The sequence below is a fragment of the Acomys russatus genome, chromosome 13, assembly GCF_903995435.1.
Source record: "Acomys russatus chromosome 13, mAcoRus1.1, whole genome shotgun sequence".
NCBI lineage: Eukaryota > Metazoa > Chordata > Mammalia > Rodentia > Muridae > Acomys > Acomys russatus.
The window spans coordinates 40,236,368-40,263,650 of record NC_067149.1 but is presented as its reverse complement, the minus strand read 5'-3'; the positions used below and the strand labels follow the sequence as shown (position 1 = coordinate 40,263,650).

Sequence of the window (27,283 nt, the reverse complement as noted above, 5' to 3'; positions counted from 1 at the left end):
TCAGGCTTATGAGCAGGAGAGAGCAGAGTTAACACAGGTCTCGGGGCCAGTTGTTCACAGGGGCCCTGGGTCCACCATGGCTTTCAAGAGCTGTGTGCTCACAGTCTTCTTAACTTTGCGTTTCACGGCACCCTGCTGGTAGCTGCAAATCAGCCATGTTGGGAGTGTTTAAGCCACAGAAACTGGCAAAGCCCAAGATCTTTTTCCCAGTTCTCCTCGGAGCAGCTCTTTACCCTTTGCCTAATCCTACTTCCAACCCAAATATTTGAGTGTGGATATAAAACACAAGTGAGAAGTTCCACACTTGACTTCATGTGACAGACATAGCCAAGATACAGCTGCACAGATGGCATTTTGTCAAATCACCATCAGGGTGTGTGTGCAACTCAGGTGGATTTTTATATAGACACTTGTTCTCACTCCTAAGATACAAAAATGCTGAAGTCCCAAAGCTTCTGGCCCCATCCATTTTAGTGTTTAATATTTTTATGGTTTATTTATGCATTGCGAGATAGTGTCTAGGCTAGCCTTAAACTCTTGTCAACTTCCTGCCTCTGCTTTGCAACTGCTGAGATTACAGGTGTGAGATAATGTGCCTGACTTTGCACACATTATGTGTGTGTTTACATAATTGTATGGGTACAGATATACATGCACATGTGTGCGTGTGCACGGTGTGTGTGTGTGTGTGAGTGTGTGTGTGTGTATGTGCAAAGCTCCCATGCTTGATTGAAGTCATAGTTGCTGCCTACCTTGATTTTTGAGTCAGGGCTCACCAAGCTCACCAAGCATGCTAGGCTGGCTGGTCAGCAAGCCCCAGAGACTTGACTAACTCCACCTCCCCAGCACTGGGATTTAAAGGGCATGCCACTGTGCCTGACCAGCTTGTTGTTTTGTTTTAGGTTTTTGTTGTTGTTGTTGTTGTTTGGTTTGGGTTTTTTTTTTTTGTGGGTTGTTTGTTTGTTTTTTGTTTTTTTTTTTTTGAGACAGAGTCTCTCTGTGTAGCCTTGGCTGTCCTAGACTCACTCTGTAGACCATGCTGGCCTCGAACTCACAGCGATCTGCCTGTCTTTGCCTCCCAGGTGCTGGGATTAAAGGCGTGCACCACCGCCCAGCTTTATTTTGGTTTTGTTTTTTGTATTTCGTACTTTTTTGACCGCTTTTTATTTTTACACAGATAGATTTGGGGGATCCAACGCAAATCCTTATGAATGAAATGCACTCTATCAACAGACACATCCCCAGCCTGCTTTTTCTTGTTTGAGATAGAGACTCATGTAGCCCAGGTTATCCTTTAACTCACTACATAGCCAAGGCAGAGTTTGAACCCCGAAACTCCTGCCACTGGAGTTTCAGGCATGAGCCACCACCCTAGGCCTCCCACACTCTGTTGTTTCTATAGTCTGTACTAGTTAGGGTTCCCATTGCTGTGAGAAACATCATGACCAAAACCAACTTGGCGAGGAAAGCGTTTATCTCAGCTTACAACTCTCAGGTCACATTCCACCCCTGGGAGAAGTCAGGGTGAGAACTCACATAGAAACCTGGAGGTGGCACTGAAGCAGAGGCCGTGGAGGAATGCTGCTCACTGCCTTGCTCAACAGCATCACCTACTGTGGGTGGCATCACTCACAATGGGTGGGGCCCTCCCCGAAAATCTCTAATGAAGACCAATCTTATGAAGCCATTTTCTTTTTTCTTTTTTTTTTTTTTTAATTTTTTTTTTTATTTTTTATTTTAATGAAGCCATTTTCAACTGAGGCTCCTCTTATAGCCCAGTTGTGTCACGTTGACAAAAAACAAAAACAAAGGCTGTTAAGTTGACAGAAACAAAAACAAACAAACAAACAAACACCCAACCAGGACAACTGTGGACAAGGATGCTCATCCTGAATTTCAGCTATTTCCTGGCTACTCTTCAATGGTCTGTATAGAGCTGTTGAGGAGGGAGAACCTGGAAAGAAGGTTGGCAAGTTTCTATGGATAAAGGATACTGCATCTTAGGGAAGTTGGAAGATGAAGAGCGGCTTCTAGAATAGCCCAATTGCTTGCTTTTCCAATGCACTGCTTTGGCAACTTATACAATGGGAGGAATCGACCATATATTTCTGTCCCCCCTCCCATCAAGTTTCCACTTTAAGCAATCAAGGATATAATGCGGAGGTGGCGAGGACAGGAAGGGTATACATGATTGAGTGAGTGCAGCCTCCCTTGGCCTCAGAATCTCTGTGAGAACAAGAGGGACCCTGCAGAGGGAGGACCCACTGTGCCATAAGAAGCTCAATTCCCAATGTCTGCCTTTACCTACACAGTACCTACCGAGCCTACTGCTATGATAGAACTGGAAATCCAGGAATACCAAAAAAAAAAAAAAAAAAAAAAAAAAAAAAAAAAAAAAAAAATCAGATATTCTGATCCCTGGTTCTGGAGCCAAGCCCAGGGCTGACCATGCCACACCCTCAGTCCAGGGGCAGGAATAAGAGCTGGGTAGCAGGTGACCCAAATCGATTGCTACTTCCAGTTTCGCAAACTGGAAAGACATGTAGAACATCCCTCCTCGGCCTGGCTGACTGCTTTCTTCTCTGGGTGGTTCTGATGCTAAGGTCTGAGGACCCTGATCCCAGAACCATGTCCCAGCAGCACATCCCATCCTAGGGGGGCAGTGAAATGCCTCCCCTCACTCCCTTTCCCTTCTCAGTAGCTCAGTTGGCTAGGAACACACAGCATAGCCTTGAACTGTTCGTAATCCTCCTGCTTCAACTTCTCCGTTACTGGGATTCCAAGCATGAGCTACCAGGTCTGGCTAGAAGTCATTTTCTTATTTGTTTTTTAACGCGAGCCTCCCTGGTTTGATGCCAGTGGCTGAGCTCTGAGCGAGCCCCTACTAGACTTCCACTCACCCAATTCCCACATTTCTTATCTTCCTTGGAGGAGCGAAGCCTCTGCCTCCCACTCCCTCAGTTCTACCATAGGGCATGCTAGCTTCAGGGTGAAGGAAGCATTTCTGCAGCCTAGGTGAATCTGGGGTAGAATCGGGTATTGAGAGCAAATCTGGTTGGCTGTGGTGCCCAGTGGCCTCCGAGGGTGCAGGGCAGCTTCAGCTCTGGAGAGCATCCCAGGATGTTGGGCGTTTTAATACCAACGCTGCTGCTTTTAGCAATTGACAATCATTATTCATGCCGCAAACCTTCCACTGTACGAGATCACAGACCATGGCCTGGAAATATAAGCTGAATACAACTGTCCCTGCAACTGGGAAGGCCAAATTGGTAAGCAGATGGTGTGCCTGAGCCAGGATGGAGTGAGTACTGGTTACTATGGGAACCCCTTATCCTGCATGGATGAAGGAAGGAGGAGAAGGGCCAGGGAAGGCTTCCAGGGAGGAAGCGCCTGAGCTGAGGCTTGATGCGTAGGGTCAAGGGAGGCCAAGGGCAGGGAAGGCACCCAAGCCAAGGAGACAACATGCGCAAGAGCCAGGAAGCCAGGGCTGCTCCTCACTGCCCAACCTCTCCTGATGTCACTGCCACAACAGGCCACAATCTATTTATTCCTCACTCCCTTCAACACCATTTGCCTTGGGTCTCCATGTAGGGGGATCTCCTGACCTACATCAGGAGATCTCACAGAAAAAGAAAGGAAAAAAGAGACAGAAACAAACAAACAAAAATGTACATTCTTCTTCCATATTTTCAGTTGGTTCTTCTCCTCTCATCATTCCAAAATGATATTCGGTCTCCCAGGAACCTTACTCCCTGGGAGGATGCACTGCACTGTGGGTCGGTCCTCCTCCAGGACTCAGTGGGATGCAGCTTTCCATCAGGCTTACCTGCAAAGTTAGCTCTCATTCCCCTTCTAGACACAGCCATCACCTACATGATCGTCAGTGCTCAGTTGTCCTTCCTCAGCCCTCATAGGCTGGCCTTGCAGAAGGCCTGGACTGATTACAGGGAAGGCCGTGCTCATTTCATTCAGGGACGGAGCGCCCTCTGGGGGACAGACAAGAACTGATAGTGGTAAAAGCCGGGCGTGGTGGCGCACGCCTTTAATCCCAGCACTCGGGAGGCAGAGGCAGGCAGATCGCTGTGAGTTCGAGGCCAGCCTGGTCTACAAAGTGAGTCCAGGATGGCCAAGGCTACACAGAGAAACCCTGTCTCGGAAAAAAAAAAAAAAAAAAGAACTGATGGTGGTGATGATGATGATGATGATATACATATGTGTGTGTGTGTACGCATGCGTATATATGTCTATATATGCACACATATGTATGTGGGTATGTAGAAAGTTAACATGTTAAACACTTTTTTTTCCAAGACACGGTTTCTCTGTGTAGCCTTGACTGTTCTGGACTCACTTTGTAGAGCAGGCTGGCCTTGAACTCTCAGTGATCCCCCTGCCTCTGCTGGGATTAAAGGTGTGTACCACCACGCCCAACTTAGGCAATTAAAAAAAAAATGTATTTATTATTATATATACAGTGTTCTGTCTGCATTTACACCTTCAGGCCAGAAGAGGGCATCAGATCATATTATAGATGGTTGTGAGCCACCATGTAGTTGCTGGGAATTGAACTCAGAACCTCTGGAGGAGCAGTCAGTGTCCTTAACCTCTGAGCCATCTCTCTAGCCCAAGCAATTATTTTTAACTGTGCTATTTCTTCCTTCCCCCACAAGGAAGTCTTATGGGAGAAACATTCTCACCTTCTTAATGGGGTCGTGGGACATCAGTGCATGGGCTGCCACTTACAGTTGTTCAGGCTAGGCACTTGCCCAGCTGGGAAGCCAGGTGAGAACCATTCTGGCTCATGCTCAGAAGCTGCAAGCCCTGGTACAGAACTGGAGAGTACTTTCCTCTGGCACTCAAACACACTGGGACTAGAAGAGACTGGCAATAACACACGTCCTCTTCCTCTGGAGGCAGAGGGAAGGGATCCAGGCTGGGTACCCAGATCTGTTCATTGCTTGGCAGACACACACAGATGTTCTAGCTGTTAGTGCAAACTTCCCGCAACACCTCCAGGAAGGTGTTAGAGTAAGCTCACCTCCCCTGGGAAAATTCCCAGTAAAAGACCAGCTTAGCACTCCCCACTTAAACTGCAGAGAACCACTCCTCTGAAATGCCATATTTCCCCATCCACCTGACCAAAAAAAAAAAAAAAAATCTCAAAAGATTGGCAGCATGCCATAGGCAGAGCTGGAGAAAACAGCTTTCTCGAGAGGATGTTGCTGGCAGAAGTACAGAGTGGCATGGCCCCAGTGAGAGGGCTTTGTCCGCAGGTGAAAAACCACCTGCATGGTGACCCAGTGTGCCAACTTGCAGGAACTGAGCTGAGACCTGCCTTCATGTCTTCACAAATACTAATGCACACATGCAAGGTGTTCACCGTGGCAGTGTTTATTACAGCCAAAGACTGAGAGATGTCAAATACTGGACTAATGAAATGCTCAGTGGATAAAGACACTTATTTCTAAGCCTAATGACCTGAGTTTGATTCCCGGAATCCACAAGGTAGAGAGAACTGACTTCTGCAAGTTTTCCTCCGACTTCCAGATGTGTGCCTTGCCATATACATACAAATAACTAACTAAATAAGTATAATTTAAAATGTAATTAATAATTAGATGTAGATCTGCGAGAGGTCAAGTGAGTGAAGTGTGGCTTCCCTATGTGGCAAGGTTCTTTGCAACCAAGTAGAAAGATGGAGGAAAACTTCCGGGAAACCATTTGGAAAAGTTGCCAGGATTTGTTGCTAAAGTGAAGGGGCAAACATAAGCTTAGCACTCAGAAAGCATTGGAGTTTATTTTGCACTTATAAAACCCAAGAGGCAGCCATCGAGCCGGGCATACCAGCACGTGTCTGCCATCTCAGTGTTGGGAAGCAGAAGTAGGATTGTTCTGAGTTCCGGGCCATCCAGGGATACATGGAGACCATGTCTCAAACAAACAACGGAGAGGAACAACTGCCAGCCACCGAATGCATGCTGGGGACACAGACTGGTGCTTCTGCTTTGAAAACAAATTCCATGGCAAACATGGCAGGACAGTTAGCGGAGTTTAAGTGTACGCTGTGTATGTGTGCTGTTAGTTTTGCAAGGATCGCTCTCTTTCTTGGGTTAGATGAAGTTATCGTTGTTAGCTGAGAATGTCCTGATTCTGAAGAGAAGTGAGTTATGACGTCAGATATTCTCAAATCTTTGAGTCATGGTGTATATGATAAAGAGAAAACTGAAGGGAGAAGTAAGTAAAGGTTGGTAGACATTCATAATTGCATACATAGTCTTTTTCTGAGGGTTTGTTTTTCTCTTTCTCTTTTTTGGTTTTCTGAGACCAGGTTTTTCTGTATGTAGCCTTGGCTGTCCTGGACTCCCTCTGTAGACCAGGCTGGCCTCTAACCCACAGAGATCTGGCTGCCTCAGCCTCCCTGAGTGCTGGGATTACAGGTGTGCGCCACCACCACCTGGCTTCTGGGAATTTTCTAATAGGGAATTTAAACCACGCAGAGACTGAGGGTGACAGGTTCTCCGGCTTGTCCCATCCTCTGTTCCTCCTGTCCAGCCTGTCCAGGTCACCTTCTCTTCCCTCTGAAAATGGAGAATATCTTCCAGTACAGGAGAGGTGTGTATTCTCTTTTCTCACCAGCCTAAAACCTTGCCTCCACACAGGTGAAGACCCCCTCGTGGATGATCAAAATGAGCGAGATATCAATTCAGTTGCTGGTGTTTTAAAACTGTATTTCCGAGGACTGGAAAACCCACTCTTTCCTAAGGAAAGGTTTCAAGATTTGATATCTACTATTAGTAAGTATTTTCCAGGTGGAATGGCCCTTTGCTCTGTAGGTTTTATAGAAGTTGAAGTGCCAGCTCTTCATCCTGCCAGGCACTGGAGAGGGACACTACGAAAAAAGTATAGTCGTCAGAGAGCTTAAAGACCTGGCTCCATCGCTGGGCTAATGGACATGCTGCATTCCCTAGATACAACAGGACGTAAGAGGAGAAGCAAAGGGAAACCTGGGGTCACAGGGTAGACCTCGGAGAGGGACGTGAGCAAGCCTTCTGAGAGGAGTGGACACAGGGGAGCCTGGAAGGGTTGGGGACAATGGCCTACTTGGATCAGCAAGACAGAGTGTGGTACAAGAGGTTGGTGCAGTCAAATGTAGCAAGGAAGTAGATCTGAATGTCTTTGAAGGACCCCACAGCATTGTACCTTGGGTGTAGGCATCCATGGAAGGTTTAGGAATCAAGTCAGCAGGCAAGAGAAATGATTAGGAGATTATCTTTACACTGCTAGCCATGAGAGCACTTCACTTGACCGATGGAGGAAATATTGGTAGTCAGGATGTGCCGCCGGAGCAGGGCAGTAAAAGAGGAATGCGTAAGTCTTCATGTTTTTTCCTTTGTCCATGGCTTCTTCTGTGTTTCCTTCCTGATCATCTTTTAAGATCTATGCCAAACTCTAAACCATGCCTCAAAATCTCGGGCCCCAACGGCTCCATCCATCCTGTCTGGGCTCCGTGTCGTTGGCTTAGCTAGTACAGTTAGACCAGATCCCTACAATCCAGGTCCTGTGCAGGACAGTGGACAGACAGAGAGGGCCACCCCAGCACAGGTCATGACTGTGCCTGAGCAGGGTCACGTGGTGAGAGGGTCACCTCTGTTCTGTCCAGGGCTATGATTATACAGCGGAGAAGCCTACGCACATGAAACTTCTTCCAAACACAAGGGCCATGGCCAGCCTTGGAAGCTTTGTAAACAGAGTCCACCTGTAATTTAGTGGCATTTGTTGGGCAATAACCCTCTCTCCTGTGCTTTTAATTTCCAGAGTTGCAGTTCCCTTCAGTTGATTGTAGTCTGGGGATTTTGAATGGGAACTCCTAGAAATCCTGCTTAAGTTTTGAATGACCTCTATTTTATGTGCTGCTGTAACTAACTGCTTACTTTCATTATTAAGTGCTAGTGCCTTCCTGTGTCTATTTTATGATGCCAAAGCTATGAGTGCGTAGAGGAAATCAGATGGGATTTCATGTTGTCCCTGCCTTCAGCATGCCTTGGGGCATGTCCCCACTGTTATGTATTTGTATGTCACCTCCTGATTATAACAAAGGAGTCTCCCCTTTTTTCTCATAGCAGCCGTTTTGGATGTCCACTTCGAATGTCTACTCAGAGTTTGTGTCAGTCTTCTGACTCTCAGGCAGGTTCCTCTTTCCTGGCACTCCCCAGCTGCTCCAGATTTTCTGCTACCCAAGTTCCAGGCACCTCTCTATAGGATTCCCCACAAGTCCTCGAGACCAGCTGAGGGGGCTAGTCCTCAACCTGTCTTGTTCTGATTGGCTCTGGCCAGGCTCTCACATGACTCCCAACTGAGAGTAGAGCCATCTTGACAGGTCCCTAGAGCTGATGGAGGAGGTGGAGCCTGGGGACATCTAGTGCCTTGCTCTCTAAGGGTGACGTCATCTTGAACCCCCCTGTGCCTTACAGAACTGGAGAACCCAGCTGACAGGGTGCACCCAATCCAGCAGATCCTCATCACCCTGCCCCGCGTGGTCATCGTGGTCATGAGATACCTCTTTGCTTTCCTCAACCAGTGAGTACCTAGCCTGGGGAGCCCTCTGTGACTGGCCTCCTCCAGGAGGGGTATCCCAAGACTCTTATTAATGCTCTTGTTATAAATCAGAATATAAAAACTTACTGCATTTGAGTAGCATTCCCACCCTCCCCATTTAAAAGAAAGAAACCATGGGGATGGATTTGCCTTTTGGGTGAACAGCGGGTACCTGTTCTCTCCTAGCCTTTCCCAGTACAGTGATGAGAACATGATGGATCCCTACAACTTGGCCATCTGCTTCGGGCCCACCCTCATGCACATCCCCGATGGGCAGGACCCTGTATCCTGCCAGGCGCATGTCAATGAAGTCATCAAAACCATCATCATCCACCATGAAGCCATCTTCCCCAGCCCACGGGAGCTAGAGGGACCTGTGTACGAAAAATGCATGGCTGGAGGGGAAGAGTACTGGTAAGGCACCCTTCCTCTTAACAGTACCATTAGCAGCACCCTCTTGCTGTTAAGAACAGTCGGAAGGCTCCTAGTTTTCTCATGACACTCAGGCTGTGCAGCATACGTAGTTTTCCATGTAAGCTTCACAGCAGTCCCACGTGAGAGACAGATGCATCAGTCACAATTGTGTAAGTGACAAAGAATAAAAACACACCTCCAGATAGCTAAGACAATTGTGCATTTGCAGTTTAGGGCTGTCCTCAGGTGTGGCTGGATCCAGAGGCTCAGCGGTTGCCAGCAGGACCTAGCCCTGCAGCCTCCACCTCTTGGCTTTGCTTACTTCTGTGCTGGCTTCTCTCTCAGACAGCCTCTCCCTTAGTGGCTTTCAGAAAGCAGACAGCAACTCCAGCTTTGTCACCTACTCTCTGGGCAGCCCCAACAGAAAAAGGAGCTTCGCTTTCCCAGATGTGGCTATAGGAAGTTCCCTGGCATTGTTTCGGGGTTCCATGTGGGCCTAAGGGGATTGTATAATGTGGTGGCTGGTCAGGTAACCTTCCTATCTCAGGAAGCAGAGGAGCATGTGTCCCCACATGAACCTCAAAAGCTGAGAGTGATGCCTCCAGCCACTGACCCTCCTATTCAAGGGTTCTCTCTCCCAGAGCTTTGTGTGTCCTACCTTAGGTCAAGTCATCAGTTTAGTAGCCCTCTTAGCTGGTATAGGGAGAAATAGTTAAGAACCTTTTCAGAGCCAGGCCTGGCTTCCTTCTCCAAGCTACTCCGGAAAGGGTGAAGATGGATGTGTGTTTAAACTGTAAGGCATGACTATGCAGATGCTGCCAATAGACCAGATGTCTCAGAAAACTGGTATGAAGAAAAGCCTTCACATTGAAAAGATAGAAGAGCTTGGGGTATAGCTCAGTGGTAGAGTGTACACTTTCTGCGTGGGAGGTCCTGAATTGGGTCCTCAGCACCCAAATAAAACAAACAAGATCATTGTTGGCACTGGATGGTGGCCCAGCAGTTAAGAGTACATCTTGCTCTTACAGAGGATGCTAGTTCAGTTCCCAGCACCCAAGGCTGCCAGCTCTCAGCTGCCTGCCACTCCAGCTGATCTGATGCCTTCTCCTGCCCTCCACAGGCACCCTCACTCATACACATATCTGCTCTACCCTCCACATACAAATAATTTTTAAAATAAAGCGAATGTTTTTAAGGTAAATGTTTAAGGAAATTGGTATGTTTGCCCTTGATTTAAACATCACACAATGTGTGCATATATTAAATGATCACATGATATCCCACAAATGTGTATAATTTTTATGCTTTTTACATCATTTACACTTTTAATTAAAAATGAAAAGCCAGTGGGGGAGGGGGGATGTAGAGAAGAGAAAATTAAGCACACTGCTTGAAACCAGCTGAATGTTCCTGCTGTAACGTTGTCCCCAGCCCAGGTCGGCGCAGCAATAGGTGCCTGCAGGGAACTTAGGCATTTCAGCTTGGGTTTTTGAAAGAGAGTCTCACTATTTAGTCCAGGCTGGTCTTGAACTTGTGATCCTCCTGCCTCACAGTAAATGCTGAGATCATAAAATAACTCTACCATGTCCAGTGGGAATTTGGGTGTTCCTGGATGCTTGGATTGCTCCATTCTCTAGATGTACTTAGGAAACTGCTTCAAAGTTGAATATTCCTCCCCAAATAGACATGAAGGGCCACAGGGCTGCCTGGTCACAGTGGGATCTGCAGCTTTCTATCCTGACACAATACAGGAGTGGCTTGCAGCTACAAAGCGCCATTTCTACACAGAGAGAAGCTAAACACACACATCACACATGTCTGTCACCACTTTTACACTTTTCTTTGTTTCCCATGAGACTGGAAGATTAGTAAGTATTTGGCAGTTTTGAAGGCATTTCAAAACCTAAAAGGGAGGCAAGGCTGAAGGTCTCAGTACAGTGGATGAGATCTAGTCATTCATCCGTGCCTCCTCACCCAACCTCCACCCGGCATCCTCTGGGGTGTGCATCTCCCTCAGGCAGAGATGGTGCCTGAGGAGGATTAGCTCCAGTGGGAGGACCAGAGACACACTGTTCTAGAAGGGGCCCCTGAGGCAACCACAGGCCATCAGGAAAGCCTTCCCAAGGAGGTTAAAAAGAAGACCCAAACCAGCACCTTAATCTGGGGCCAGCCCACCGAAGACTTCACCAAGAAAGTCCTAGGCCTGGAGCACTCAGTGGAATGCAAGTGGCTCAGTTTGCTGAGGCGTGGTATGTGGCAGGAGGGCGGGGCGGGGCCAGGCTCCACAGCTCAGCTGGAGCTTGGTTCTCATGTTCTTGATTTGGATCTAATCCTGGATGCGATGGGGAGTTTTTCACCATATAGTCTCTATGTCTTTTTGTTCTTTTTAAAGCAGAGCCTCATGTAGCCCAGCCTGGCCCCAAACTCATTATATAGCAGAAGCTCATTTGAACTTCTGCTCCTTCTGCCTTTGCCCACTGAGAGCTGGAATGGCAGGCGTGTGCTACCAGCCCAGGCTTACATTGTGCTGGAGATGAAACCTGGGCCTTTGTACACGCTAGATGCTGCCAGCAGAGCTGCTGAGAGCTCTCTATTCTTTTTAATGGCATCATAAATGTCACCTTCTCTAAAGCCATCCCAATCACTCTCTGTTGGTTCCCTCCACTGCTCTCATCTCAGCCTGTTTCTTTACTGTAAATCATTATTTTATCTTGAAGCTGTTTTGTCCACTGGCCTCATTACTTCCTTCCCTAGAATGTGAGCGATAAGGCCAGGGACCTGGTCCACTTGATTTGTCATTGTGTCCTTCCTACTTAATACAGTAATGTGTATTAGAACCCAGTCAATAGCTTGATGGGTTCTCTCTCTCTCTCTCTCTCTCTCTCTCTCTCTCTCTCTCTCTCTCTCTCTCTCTCTCTCACACACACACACACACACACACACACACACACACACACACACACGGAAGACCCTGGCCTCCAGAAGCTTGCCACTACCATCTGGATCTCGCTGAACACATAAAGATTTCAACTCACTTCTGCTCCTGTACTAGAATACTTGAGACTGGGTCATCTATAGTAAACTGAAATCTATGTGGCTCAAGGTTCTGAAAGCTAAGAAGTAGAGCACATATGGTGAGGGCCTTCATGCTACACCATCCCATGGTGGAAGGCAGAGGGACAGAAAGTGTGAAAACAAACAAGATAGCCCAAAGTGTCCAGACTAGAACATTTAGTAAATCAGGTCTCAGGATACCTAACCCGCTCCATGACTGACATCAATCAGTTTCTGATAACACAGCCCTCATGGCCTAATTGCCTCTGCTTAGGTTATATCTCCAAACACAGCGACACTGGGGATGACATGTGGGACACATACTCAAACTGGGGGTCATTAAGGGAGTATTCAAGAAAGCATCCAACAGGTCCTCTCCCTGTGTTTGTTTGCAGTGACAGCCCACACAGTGAGCCAGGGACCATTGATGAAGTTGACCATGACAACGGTACAGAGCCTCACACCAGTGATGAAGGTGAGTCTAGGCCAAAAACCTAAACAAACAAACAAGCAACAACAACAACAACAACAAAACCCTCATAGGGGCTTTCATACTTACTTGAACCAGCCACAAGGCCAATCCCCACAGCTGTCCAAGCAGCCCAGATGCCCTTCAGCCCGGAGAGGGACCCAGGAAAGCCTTAATGCATGCCTTGAGTCTCAGCACAGGCCCACGTACAGCAGATCCTGGTGGCTGCTGTGCATTTACTACATACTGCACTCCCAGCCCATGTCATCCTCTGTGTGTCCTGCTTGAGTCGGAACAAATCCTCAAGAGGCAAGTGTCTAAGAGGAAAGCAAGCTCTCTCTCTGCTGTTCCTGGCCCCAGCCTAAGCATCTGCTCTGCACCAGGCCTTTGCTGGGACCTGGGATGTGGTGATGAATGAGGTGGGTCCTGAGGGAGTTCCTGATCTCTCAGCAGACCTCAACAGATTGGAAGCAGTGCCTTACGAACAGCATGACAATGTGAGGTTGCAGGGACATCGCCAGTGCACCTGAGAATTACCTCAACAGTGAAGACTGTGGAGAGAATGTGTGTGTGTGTGTGTGTGTGTGTGTGTGTGTGTGTGTGTGTGTGTGTGCCTGTGTGTAGAGAAAGGAAAGGACCCATCTATCTGATTCCTCTCCTCCTGCCAGATGAGGAACAGAGAGCCATGCTGGTTCCATAGAAATCAGACTACACAGATGAGCAGTCTGAGTACAATGGGTTGTGGCCTCCTTACCCACAAGGCATAGTGGGAAGAGTCTGGGTAAAAAAAAAAACCTCATGAGGGCCTCATGCTCACTTGAGCCAACCACAAGGCCAGTCCGCACAGCCAGTCAGCTCTCCAAGCAGCACAGCTGCCCCTCACTACCTGAGGGCCAACTAAGGTCTTTTATCTCCTAGAAAAATGGCAGGAAGATATTCTGCCTTTAGGTCCATTGCCCATTTTAAATTCATCTTTCTAGTATTGAGTTGGAACAGCTCTTTACATATACTAAATACAAATTCCTTATCTCAAATATGATTTTCAAATGTTTTCTTCCATTATGAGACTTACTTTTTGCTTTCCAAATGGTGTCTTTTGAAGCACAAAAAGTTTTAATTTTGATGAGGTCCAATTCCTCTTTTTTTTATTTTGTTGTTCATAGTTTTGGCTGTATTCATGAAGACCCTTGTCTTGCCTTCTTTCATGCAAGATGTCTTTGTTACTTTAAATTACTATGATAAGACACCACGACCAAGACAACACTTAGAAGAAAGAGTTTATTTGGGGCTTACAGTGTCAAAGGGTTAGAGTCCAAAGCCTACCCCAGTGACACCTTCCCTAACAAGGCCACACTAGTCCTTCCTAAACAGTTCCACTAACTGGGGACCAAATATGCAAACACACAAGCCTGCCATTCTTATTCAAACCACCACACAGAGAAGGCAGCTGACATTTCACCACAAGATGGAATATTAGCTGTCAGGGGTTTTGTTTTTTGTTTTCATAAGTATCTGTGTATGAGTGTATTTTCGTGCATATGTGTTCATGTGTACCGATGCACATGAAGACAAGAAGAGGGATCATGAGTGCCTTCCATGATCACTGGGCTCACATGGAACCAGTCAGCCTCTACCCTTCTCAGAGCTGAGGCCATGGGCGTGTGCCTGATGCTTGGCTTGTCTCCTGGGTGCCCAGCCTAGCCTTGTGACTGTGCAGCAAGTGCTGCTAATGGCTGAACCATCTCTCCCGCCCAGCAGTGAGGTTTTCAGAGTCATTTGTTAAGTCAAGGAAGCTCCTTCTGTTCTTACTGTGTGGGGTGTTTTTTTAGGAAAAGGTGCTAAGGTTTTTCCAAACATTTTTCTCCATCCATTGAGTTGATTACATCATCTGGGCTTTTTTTTTTTTTTTTTTTTTTTTTTTTTAATTAACCTTACTGGTAAGATGCAACACAATGGCTGAATTTCTAGATGTTAAACCAATTTTACATTCTTGGGATAAATTCTTCTCAAACGTGGAGCACAATTCCTTTTACACATCCCTGCATCCAGTTTGCTAATATTTTGTGGAGGAAAAATTTCATCCATATTCATACGCGCTGTGAGTCTGCAGTTTTCCGGTCATATAATCCAGGTTTTGTTCTAGATAATCCTTGCCTCGTGAAATGTGTTGCCAAGTGTTTCTCCCTCTTGTGCTTTTTTGGAAGGCTCGGTGAATAACTATTGTTTAAGTGTTTGGTAGAATCCAGCAGTAAAGCCGTATGGGGCCGGGCATTCCCCTCTCGTTAGTCCTCGATGGTTGCCTCATTCTCTTGGAGACTCATTCGGGTTTTGTATTTCTCTTTATAAAGTGTATGACCGATGTGTGTGCATGTACATGTACTTGCATGGTGGGCAGGCTTTCTCCTTCATCTTGTTGAGACAGGATTTCTCGTGTTTCTGCCATTGGCCTACTAGCTGGCCTGTGAGCTTCTGAGTGATTCTCTTGCCGTCCACTCCCACCTCACCATAGGAGTGCTGGGATACAGATGTGCACCACTCCCACCTCACCATAGGAGTGCTGGGATACAGATGTGCACCACTGTACCCAGCTTTCTTTCTCTCTTTCCTTCTTTCCTTCTTTCTTTCTTTTTTTTTTTTTTTCTGCATGGCTTAGTAAGGAGAGAACTGAGGTCATCAGACCCATACAGCAAGTAGTTTTACCCATGCACCATCTTACTGGCCCCAGATGGTCAGTTTTTTTTGTTTTGTATATTCATTTATTGGGAGAGGGGTGCCTGTGTCGTGCCTGGTACTTCCAAGGTTGGAGGACAACACACAAGAGTTGGTTCTCTCCTTCCACCATATAAGACCCAGTGATCAAACTCGCATTGTTGGCCTTGCTGACAAGCCCCCTTTCCTGCTGAGCCAGCTCACTGGCGCCAGGTGGTCTATTTCCCAAGCCAGTTTCAGTAGTCTGCATCTTTTAGAAATGTGTTCATTTTACCCAACTTTCTAATGTGTTGATATAATTGTTGGTAATATTTCTTTATGATACCTTTTTTTCTCCAAAGTAATAACATTAATGCTACCCTTTTGTTCCTAATCTTACAAGTTTGATTAATGTGACGTTTTTTAAAATTTTATTTATTTAGCCAAAGTTTAGTTAATTTCATTCATCTTTTTCAAAGAAGCAGCTTGAACTTTGTCTATTTTCCTAGTTTCTGTCTCCTTTAATTCTATTGTATTACTCCCCTTTTTTCTTGATTTAGCTTTAGTTTGCATTTCTAATGTCTTAAAAATGTTTTTTAGATTCTAAGTTTATTTTTAATATGTTTTGCTTGCATGAATGCCTATGTGCCGTGTGCACACAGTGCCCGTGGAGGCCAGAAGAGGACAGTAGATCCTCAGGAACTGGAGCTGACCTGTAGGTTCTGGGAATCAAACCCAGGTCCTCTGAAAGAGCAGCCTGCTCTTAACTACTGAGCCATCTCTCCATCCCTTACACTCTCTCTGTTTGTAAGGTGAAGGTTGAGGTTATTGATTTAGGATGTTTTTTAAGCACAAACATTGCAACTTTGAGTCTCCACCTAAGCTTTGACTGAACCCATGAAGTTTGATTATGTTGTTGTGTCCTTGTTTTCACTCACCTTTTGGAAGTTTAAGAGCCACTGAAAGTATCATGAATGGACAGAGATGGAAATCTAGTGTTCTAGGCAGCACGGGGCGCTCATGTACAAGTGGACAAGGGGAAAACAGGCTCATGGGAAAGTGGGGTAGCATGCATACACACACATACACACACACACACACACATATGCATACACACACACTCTTGATATAGAGTTGCGTGTAGCTCAGACTAGCCTTAAATTCCTGTTATCCTACCTCCACCTCTCAAGTGCTTAGATTATAAGTGTGCATTGCCACACTGGCCAATCTGGTTTCAGTAATTCTACAATGGAAAACAAGGATCTGGCATACCAGCTCCCTATGGACATTTCAGATTTTTTGTTTGTTTGTTTGTTTGTTTAATGAGATAGGTTATCACTATGTAGCCCAGGCTGGTCACAAACTCATGCTCTTCCTGCCCTGGGTTCCAGAATGCTGAGATCCCAGGCCTATGCTTCTGAGCCTGGTACCCACTGGACATTCTGAGAAATCACATGGCTTGCCTGAGGTCAAACAGTGGGGAGGAGTCTGAGCCTAGAGCCCTGGGGTCGCAAGCCTCAGCCCACATGTGTTCATCAAGCCTGTTACCCATCTTTCCTTACTGAAGCCCAAGGCTGTATGAGTCATGGGCCACCCCTTTGTCCTCATAGATGCTCTTTCTCTCGATTTTCTTCCAGAAGTGGAGCAGATCGAGGCCATCGCTAAGTTTGACTACGTGGGGCGGTCCCCTCGTGAACTATCCTTCAAAAAAGGGGCCTCACTACTCCTGTACCACCGTGCCTCAGAAGACTGGTGGGAAGGTCGTCACAATGGTGTGGATGGACTCATCCCTCATCAGTACATAGTTGTACAGGACATGTGAGTGAGAACTGGGGCCTTCTGTGGAGAGGGAGGTAATAGATTAGTGATGTCTGGAATGGGCAGTAGAAGGGGAGTACTGGGTTGTACACTGGCACTTTGTTCTCCCAGGTTCAATATGCTTGATGTTCCCTGAGAATACTTATTTATTTTTTCTAACTTCCTTTAAGTGGAAATCTATGGAGGAAGTATGCATGCTACTCACGAGTCACATCCATAATCTCTAGCATCCCATAGTCTTTTCATATCCCTCCACTATCCTGAGATTTTCCTGTAGTCAGTGGCCAGCTCACCACCCCTAAGGGCCCCTAAGGGCCCCTAAGGGCCCAGTCTTCTACTCCAGATGTGACTTTCCAAGGGGATGGAGAAAAAAACAGAAGCCCTTGCTTTCTGTTAACCAGGTGTCATTTGGATGATTTAAGGAGTTCAAAAGCCACACATCCCAAGTATCCACCATTGCCAGCAAGTTCGGGAAGTCCATACTTTGTGTGAGGTTCTTCCTGGGCTCTTAGTCCCTTTCAGCTTGGATAAACTCAGCAGAGCTAACCTTCCTGGAAGACGCTATGGAGCTGACCTCCATGGAAAGGGAAATCTTAGCCTGTGCTGTGATGTAAGAGGGAAAGTTCTGAGCTCATTGAACAAGGCCAAGGCTAAGTGAATGAGAAAGGAAATGCTGTGATAGAGGGCTACCTGTCAGCCCTACGGTCCACAGACCTCAAACAGCAGGGACAAGTCACTGGAAGGAGGAGGTTATAGAAGGAAACTGGCAGGGTACCCTAAAAGCATGGGCTACCTCACAAGTATCCTGCACCCCAGATGGGGAGGTAAGGGACTGAGGTAGCTCTCCCCCCTTACTTGGTGCTGAACCTCTTTGCATAGAGCCATGTAAAACTCAACACCCAGTACCCTGTGCCAGGAGACTACCCTGTGCCCAGCTTACAGACTCCAACCCCCATTTCTCCAACCTGTCTCCATCATTGAGAGAATCTAGGAGAGAAAACAAGCTAGGGAAAAAAAAAAAAAAAAAAAAAAAAAAAAAAAAAAAGGAAAGAAACAGTGAAATAGGGATGGAATACAAAGGTGCCATCTGCAGGCGAGCCTGACTATGGGAGCATTGTGGCGGGCATGTGTGGTGACAAGGGGTGATGATTCAGGTAGCCAGAGGTGTGGGGACAGCTTTGGAGGAGTTCTGGGCATCCTGGGCCTTCCTCAGGACATGGGAACCACCTCCAATTCATGTCTCTCTTCTCCCCAGGGATGATGCCTTCTCCGATAGCCTGAGCCAAAAGGCTGACAGTGAGGCTAGCAGTGGACCACTGCTGGATGACAAGGCCTCCTCCAAGAATGACCTCCAGTCCCCGACAGAGCACATCTCTGATTACGGCTTTGGGGGGGTGATGGGCCGGTAGGAAACGTGGGTTCATTTTTGCCTCACTAGTGCCCCATTTGTTTGCTCGTTTGTGTCTGAATTTGGGAGAAGCTGAGGGGGCAGGAAGGGAAGGAGGAGGCTGCTACAGCGCCCTGATCCTACAAGCCATAACCCTGAGCACGGCTGGGTGGGCTGGCTAGAAGGATCCAAGAATTCCAGGTGTGAGCCCACCCCAGCTTTGGGGGAGGGGGGGCGTTCAAGAAGGAAGAGGAAGACATCTGCTGAGATCATAGAGGTTTTAATTTTAAATAATAATCATAGGCCAGCCTGGAGAGAGAGAGAGACATGAGAGAAAAATTGGCGAGTACTTTTGTTTCTCTCTCCAGCTCTCGTATCTCCTTCCAGCTTTCTACTGAAGATGATTTGTTATACAATATTCTTTAAATGTAAAGTTCCCACCGTCCCCCATCCCCCCCATCCCTGAAACACACCACTTAAACAGAGAGTTCACACCTCCCTCTGTGCCAGTGAAATTGATACCCGACTCCACCCACATGTTTGGTGGGAGCAGATAAGCCAGTGTCTTCACAGAGGCTGGGCTGTGTCACATGACCCTTCTGTCAACAAGGAGCTGTGCAAGTCATTCTGGGAACAGGAAAAGAGAAAGAGCTAACAGTCTCTCACCCTGCTTCTCCCCTAACCCCTTGCCCTCTTAGAATGTCAAGTCTGTGTGTCTCCTCCCCGCCCTGCCCCATAGCGGCAGGGTCATGTGACCAACCCAGTCTTTGCAGAGAGATTGAGACACCTGTGGCAGCATACAGTAGGAGCATACTCAAGACTGAGGTTCTGATGCCTCTTTTTAGAGCTAAGTCTATTCAGTTCAGCTTTGGACACTGCAAGATGATACACTCCACGGGAAAGCCGAAGACTGGGGTCCATAGATAAGAGTGACATGGTCCCCTGCTCCTAGGAGGGCCATGTCATCTCCTGCCTCTCTCCTCTCCTCCCTCTTCCCTCTCATCTTTTTTCCTTTTCCTTCCTGAAGCCTCTTCCTCCCCAGCACCTATGCTTTTGTTCTATGGGGCACCCACAGGCTTGCTTAGCTTTGCTGGGGGCAGAGGGCAAATCGCCACCAATCCCACGGGACTTGGTCCGTCCCTAGTAAGCTGTCCCTCCCTGCCCTCACCCACATCCAGCCTTCCCTCCCCCTCACGAAGGCCTCTGTATCTTGGGTGACCTCAACAGAACACAGCAGTCTTTAATCCACTCAGATTGGGGCAGGAACAGGATAGTCCATCCATGTAGCAGATTCCCAGAATGGATCTGGGAGAATACAGGAAAGCTTGTGGCAGACATGGGTCAAAGGCTTGTGCTTCCTGTTAAGCAGCTCATAACCTTTTATGCCAGTAGAGCCCCAGAGGTGGAAAAGGTACCCACAGACACAAGGCATACTTTACAGTGGGGTGTTCTCTCTTCAGTGACTTGTTTTCCAAGACATGGGAAAACCATATAGACAGCTTTGCTCTTGGGGGGTTGGTGGGTGGTGGCAGTGAACAGCTGTTTCAATCCCGGGGGTTCCCTCCTGTGCTTACTGTGGCCTTTTGGTACAGTCAAGCCTCAGTGTTTCGAACCAGCTAGAATCTGAAAGGCTTCAAACTATGTCTTACCACAGCTAGCCACAGGATTTCCGGTTTGAAATCTTCCTGCCCCAACCTGACTTAGAATTTGGTCTGCAGTGCTGCCTGCAGCCAGCCTGGCTCCAGCTCTCAGCGCTCCTCCCTGGGCCAGTTTGCTTTTCTCCTTTAGGGGAGGTGTCATAGTCTGAGCTGGCCCTTTCGTTGCCAAATTGTACAGTCTGGCTGAATGAGGCTTCACTGTGCTAGCGCCTCTAGAATAGTGTTTAGCTACGGCATGGGGGTTGGCTGGCACATTCTGAGACTGGCTAGGGTTGACTTCTGCCCCATGCTTCCCGCCCCTGGCTCCTTTGCAGAGTGCGACTACGGTCCGACGGAGCGGCCATCCCCAGGCGCCGAAGCGGGGGCGACACACACAGCCCACCCCGGGGCTTGGGTCCCAGCATAGACACGCCACCCCGAGCTGCTGCCTGCCCCAGCAGCCCCCACAAAATACCCCTCAGCCGGGGACGGATTGAGAGCCCTGAGAAGAGGAGGATGGCTACATTCGGGAGCGCTGGCAGCATCAACTACCCTGACAAGAAGGCGCTGGCAGAAGGGCTCTCCATGAGGTCGACTTGCGGCTCCACGCGACACAGCAGCCTAGGGGACCACAAGTCCCTGGAGGCTGAGGCCCTGGCAGAAGTAAGGGCCCCACAGAGGACAGTTAGGCCAATGAGATACCCAGTGGGACAGAGGGTGCAAACTGCTAAGTGAGGAGCCACAGTGGCCTTGGTGGGACTTGAGACTGAGCTAGACAAGGCAGTGAGTTGGCTTCCTTCCCATGCCACAAGATAGGGCTCCTGTAAGACTAGAAGACCGCCCCCTCACCCCCCAGTGTCCAGGCTGGAGAGAGGGTCGCTGGAATATGGGGCTGAGGCAATGGCAGACCTCTCCACAGGATGCTATGATTGAGTCCATGAATCCACCCATGCATGTATCCATCTTTCATTCAGTACTCCATTTATTTATGGATTAAAAAATTTTTTTTAGATTTATTTATTTATTATTATGTAAACAATCTCCTGCCTGCATGTATACCTGCAGGCCAGAAGAGGGCATCAGATCACATTATAGGTGGTTGTGAGCCACAGTATATGGTTGTCAGGAATTGAACTCAGGACCCTGGAAGTGCAGTCAGTGCTCTTAATCTCTGAGCCATCTCTCCAGGCCCTTATTTATGGATCTTGATTGAACATCTGTTGTGTGACATTCACCATGCACAGTGAAGTACAGTGGAGACATGATGTCCTTTGGCCCTGCCCCTTTGACCTTATAGTTGAGGAGAACTGCCAACCCAAAATGGCAGCTGAGCCAGGTGTCTTAAATAAGCAGGCAGGGGGAGAATATATCATAGTTTGAGAGTCTACAGTTTGGAAGTAATTGCCTGGGAAGATATGACCTGAGACCCAAGAGGTGGGCAGGACTAAATAGCTGAAGCAGAATGGAAGACTTTCTAGCACTTCCAGGGTATTTTGTTTGTTTTTGTCTTATGTTTGTCTTCCCTGTATTGGCCAGATGAACATAACCATGCTTCGTTTACCAGTTCACATCGCTGGCCATGTCATTCATATATATACAATATAATATTTCCAGAAGTTTCCCTTTTTATTCTAGCTGTAATTTTGGGCAAGGATCCATTACACACCTCTCTCAATGTTGTCTCTCATTTAAGAGATAATAAGGACTAGTAGATCCTTTAGGCTGCAGTGAGCCTCTGGTGCTGATAGCCTTTGAATACCATTCAGAAGGGGATGAGGTGAACTTGTGAGCATCTGAGCATGTCCCTACAAGAGTGTAGGAAAGATCCTCAGAGACCACCCTGTCTGGATGCAATGCACCACCAGCTAAAACTCCACACATGGCATTTACCTCATATACTGATGCCTACTTCCACGGAGTCCTTGGGGCCAGTACTTTGGCATGGGCCAAGCAGAAGAGACAGCCAACTTGGCCTTCTGTCCTCGCAGGCTAATCTCTTAGCCTCAACCATCACCCTAGAACCTAGTATCTTTTTAAGATTCTGCCGATCACAACAGGCAGGGGCTTCCTAAAGCTGGCTCGGGGCCTGTCACATGCAGTCAGGGGCACTGTGCCTAACACATCACAGACAACTGTGAGATGCCAGTGGAGTGAGAGGAGTGTTCTGCAGTTAGCGTCATTCATGCTGTGGGCCTCTGGCCCAGTAGAAAGGCGTATTTACAAGACATTTTAGAGCTTTGTAATGGTTTGTTGTGCATTATGGATCTCTAGAAAGAACCTAGTGTATCCCATCTCCAGATTTCTTTAGTTTTTAATCTGAGGAGCATTAGCCTAGGCCAAGAAATACACTTAGCAACACTATGCAAGTTGTCAGTGTGCACACCCACTCTGACTGGATGGTGCTTTTCACCGATGGAAGCAAGACCGGAGCTCATGGGAAACTGAAAACAGTCAAGAAGACACTGGACAGCCACCCATTTGCTCAGCTTTGTTTCTGAGGAGCCCCCGGCTTTGTTGGAGTCAAAGAGGAGGTGCTGTGGAGAACCCCCAAAACAGCAAGTTGATTCACCCTAGATTCTCTGGTCTCCATTATAGAATTAAACAGTGTAGAATTGGAGCCCAGGTAAAGAGGCTGTTTTAAAAATGGGCGATACTGTCATCCAAAATGGGGAGGAGGTGAAAACTGAGTAGGTCCCAACTGCATCCCTCAGTCCCCAGTGCCTCTGTGCAGCTTCACCTGGCAGACTTACGCATCCCTCAGACTAATGCAAGGCTGCAGCCTAAACCCCCAGCCCCCCTTTCTCTGAGCTTTCTGTCTTTCCCATTCATGCTCTACCAGGGATGGGGGGATGAGAAAATAACATTTTAGTTCTTGACATTTTTACCTTTCAGCTTCGATTGGATTAGAGCGAAAGGAAGGGATTCTGGGTAGGGGGCAGAGGCAGCAATAGGAGACTAAACCCCAGAACAGTGGTGGAGGCTGGGGTGACCCTGCACAGTGTGTGTACAGGAAGCAGGGCAAAGAGCCCTTCCTGCAGAGTTACTCACAACTGAGCTTCGGATAAAGGATCCCCTGAAGACCCCTTCTTAAAGCTGCCAGCACAGTGTGCAAAGGGTTAGGCATGATGGGGAAGCATAAAGGCTGGTGTTAGTCGTTAGCAAGACACAGAAAGCAAATAGGATAGAATAGGATAGACTGGGACAGTGAGGTGAGCAAGAGGCTGGTTGGGGACGGGGTGGGCTCTGGCAGGAAGGAGGCTGCCTGCAGATCCAGGAAGGAGAGGATGAAAACTCTGGGGACAGAGACCACTGCAGTATCTCCAGGCTCCAGCCCCAGTGCTCTCCCCAGAGGTGTGCATCCCTTCCCGGGCTGGCCTCGGGTTGCTTAAGAGCAAGTATCTCTCAGTAGCCAACATTGCTCAGATTGCACACGGCACCTGAGAGTGGAGGGTTTTAAGACAGATTCCTTGTGCCCTCCATGGGTTCTGGGACAGATCAGCCAAGGTCACATCCATTGGATGTAGAGGCAACCCCTTAAAAGCCCTGCAGACAAGGCCTCTTGAGCTCTGAGGAGTTGGATGACCACTGTCTGGCAATTTGCAGAGCGTCCTCATGTCCATCCTCTCATCCAACACATCTTCACAGCAAATGTGGGTTTTCAACAGATGGAAGGAGTGCAGTTCAGAGTGGCTGGTGCTGCCTTCAGCCCTAGCCCTGCCCTGCATTGGTAGACAAGGAGCTCAGGCTAGCCTAATGTGCCATTCCTGTCACCTGAGGTATTCTCTTTCTGATGAGGCTGCAGATACAATGATGTACTATGTGCCACTTATGATTTTTTCCACTTTTTAAGCAAGAAATGAGCCTTTTAGATCATAAGAGAGAAGTGGTCTTCCTGTCATTCTAGGATGCATGGTGTATGTTCTGTGGATGGTAATTTCCCTATGGGTAAGGATTTATTTTAATGTTAAAAACTGACATAGGGCTATACAATTCTGAAGGGTAGAGTGTGACATCTAAGTATCTGTATATCTTAAAATGAACGACTTTCATTTTTCTCATTTGATTTCATGTGTGGGTGTTTTGCCTGCATGTGTGTGTGCAGTGCCCACAGAGACAGATGAAGGTGACAGACCCCTGGGACAGGAGGTACAGGCTGCTATAAGCCACTGTGTGGATACTGAGAATTGAACCTGGGCTTTTTAGAAAAGCAACCAGTGCTCTTAGCCACTAAGCAATCCTATCCCTCCACCCTAAGACAAAGGGCTTTTAAGGAAAACAAAACAAAACAAGCAAAACATAATAACAACAACAACAACAACAAAAATAAAAACAATAGCTAGGGCAGAGACTCTGGAAACAAACTGCCTGTGTTCTGACTTGCATTGTCTTGTTATTTAGCTCTGTGACCCTGGGCAAGGTACTAGCCTAGTCTAAGCTTCCATTTCTTTATGAGCAAACTGAGTATGGCAGCTGTCCCTACCTTATCAGTAGATTATTAAAAGCTTTGAGTAAGTGCTCAGCCAGGTGCCATGCCATTCTCTTTGCAAGGATCTGATTGTTCTAGACATTCGTCAACCCACTGTGGTAGGTATTATAGTTGTCTGCAATTTACCAGTGAGAATTCTCAGGCTCAGAGAGATACATGCAGTTCCACAGCAAGGAAGTGGCAGAGTCAGTTTTTAATGAATGTCTGTCTGCCTGCCACAACTCAATCTGCCTTTATTACGGTGACTTCCTATGCAGGACAGGTACAAGGAATCCTCATGTTGCCTCCCTGAATTGGTTACAAGACACCCCTGGGGTCTGATCTCCCTCTGGGCAATAGGGCTTTCAGAAAACATCTTCTGGAAGGTCTTGAACTGGCTAGCATCCCTGAAGACCCTGTGTTGACCAGAGCTCTCTCTCTCCCCCAGGACATCGAGAAGACCATGAGCACCGCTCTGCATGAGTTGCGGGAACTTGAGAGACAGAACACGGTCAAGCAGGCACCAGATGTGGTGCTGGACACCCTGGAGCCCCTGAAGAATCCACCAGGCCCCATCAGCTCAGAGCCCGCCAGCCCCCTGCACACCATTGTCATCCGAGACCCGGACGCCGCCATGCGCCGCAGCAGCAGCTCATCCACCGAGATGATGACCACCTTCAAGCCAGCCCTGTCAGCTCGCCTGGCTGGTGCCCAGCTGCGTCCACCCCCCATGCGGCCAGTCAGGCCTGTGGTCCAGCATCGATCCAGCAGCAGCAGCAGCTCAGGTGTGGGCAGCCCAGCTGTGACACCTACCGAGAAGATGTTCCCCAACAGCTCGCCGGACAAGTCTGGCACCATGTGACCTGCAGGACCGGTGACACCACCGTGGCCCTCTGCAGCACACCATGGCCTAAGGTGGCCTCGGTGGCTTCCATTTGCTTCCCAGGGATCTCCTGACCTTGGAGGGCAGATCCTAGAAGGTCAGCCTCGGAGGAGGGTGTGTGCCGGCGGAGAGCAGAAGCCCAGGCGCTTGCTGCAGCTCCTACTCAGCCATGTGAATGCCACAGACCAGACCTCTTGTGGGCAAAAAGACATGCCAAGGAATGCTGGAGCAAGATCAGTCCCAAGGACAATATTTCCTAAGGCTGAGGCAGATGCTTACCAGCTTCTCATATTGTCACTGGAAAACTATTCTCTTGATATTCTCTACATACGTATATATGTGTGTGTATATAAATACGTGCATATATACGCATATGTGTACGTATGTGTCTGTAGGTGTGTGTGTATATATATATTTATGCATCTATATACATATACTAGAGAGCTGGACATACATACATGCTGACTGTATATAGACGCTCCTTTTTTTTTTCTTTTTATGAAACTTAGATTTACCTCAGACCCATGCCACCAAACATTTCCCACTGTTATTCGGTGGGATATGCAGGGACTTCTCTGGGAGAACTTAGAGGCCCCACAGTAACTGCGAACGAAGCAATATACCACTAACCTGCAGAGACACAAAACCAGAAACAGTCTCCAGCTGTCTTCAGAAGTCGTGGCCTTCCAGAACAGTCTGCCCCTCAAGGAAGGGTGGGGCAGGCGATACACTCAAGCAGGCTGCTCCTAAAGGTGGGGAACCCTCATAGAAAACCCCTCATCCACCCCTAGAGACCCTGCCCTGCCACCCGGAGGCCAAAGGTCAACTGTACCCTGAAAGGCACAGGAGAGGTTGGTGTGAAGACCCTCGAGTTTGTATACACAATCAAGATGGTGAGATACTGTGCGCCATCACAGCATTACCTGTGGTTGGGGGGAAAAAAACAATGAAAACCAAACAAAACCCAACCAGTATGGAGTATTTCAGACCCTAGAAGTGCTGTAGGGATAAATCTGTGGTGACTATACAAGTTTTACTTCTCTCGTCTTCAAAATATTTAATGTTTTTCTTCTTCCTTATTCTACTAATTATACTATGCTAGACTCAAAACAAAATGGGCGAGGAGGCGTTGAGTGAGCATTTCACTCATCCACTGAAGGTGAATCCCATTTCTGTTTGAGATCAGTCCACAGTCCAGTGCTCAGTCAGCCCCTGGCCTCCACTCTAGGAGAGCTGCGGTGCTGAGAAACACCACAGGCTGAGATTTTATGAAAACAGAAGTGTGCCCCACCCTCCCTTCCCTTCCTCTTCTTCCATTCCATCTAAAGCAGTTAATGTAGACAAAACATGGTGGTAGAAACAAGGTATGTGATTCTGTAATACCACAAAAGCCTTCTGCATGGCTCTTGTTTGATTCTATTTTATCTGCATTTTTGCTGTCTCCATTTTCCAGTTATTTCCAGATTATTATTTTTTTTGGATAATGCACCACAGGTGAATCTAATCCTAATGGGACCATTTCTATTCTCCCTGTACATGCCAAACCAAGGATCTCCCCCCCCCCCCATTCTCTCTCTCTCTCTCTCACACACACACACACACACACACGCGCGCACGTTCGCTGCCTGCCTCCAAGTTTTCCAGTCCCAAATCCAGAACTTGAGTCACAGCCCCCATAGGAATTATGTGACCCTTGGGTACAGCACTCTTGTCACCTACAGATGATTTGAATTGCCACTCTTGGCATTTCTTCCCTTTGGATTTGCTGCCACCAACTCCTGGACCCTCCATTTAAAGGTAACTTGCCCCATTCCCCAGGGGAAGACCTAGTGAGTCACTGGTACTTGAGTCTGGGGAGGGTGCCCATCTGCCG

At 47.7% G+C, this 27,283-nt stretch overlaps 1 protein-coding gene across 2 annotated transcripts in view; it reads left to right on the top strand.

Moving 5' to 3' along the window:
- The window catches only part of Srgap3 (SLIT-ROBO Rho GTPase activating protein 3), a 231,494-nt gene extending 205,190 nt beyond the window's left edge, over positions 1 to 26,304 (top strand). For both annotated transcript variants that reach the window (XM_051155035.1, XM_051155034.1), the window contains exons 15-22: positions 6,660 to 6,794; positions 8,472 to 8,577; positions 8,782 to 9,009; positions 12,459 to 12,538; positions 16,858 to 17,038; positions 18,294 to 18,443; positions 20,398 to 20,725; positions 24,976 to 26,304. In XM_051155035.1, coding sequence (XP_051010992.1) covers positions 6,660 to 6,794; positions 8,472 to 8,577; positions 8,782 to 9,009; positions 12,459 to 12,538; positions 16,858 to 17,038; positions 18,294 to 18,443; positions 20,398 to 20,725; positions 24,976 to 25,389 — 1,622 coding nt within the window. In that variant the 3' untranslated portion in view covers positions 25,390 to 26,304. The remainder of the gene's footprint in view (positions 1 to 6,659; positions 6,795 to 8,471; positions 8,578 to 8,781; positions 9,010 to 12,458; positions 12,539 to 16,857; positions 17,039 to 18,293; positions 18,444 to 20,397; positions 20,726 to 24,975) is intronic.
- Positions 26,305 to 27,283: the final 979 nt, after the last annotated feature.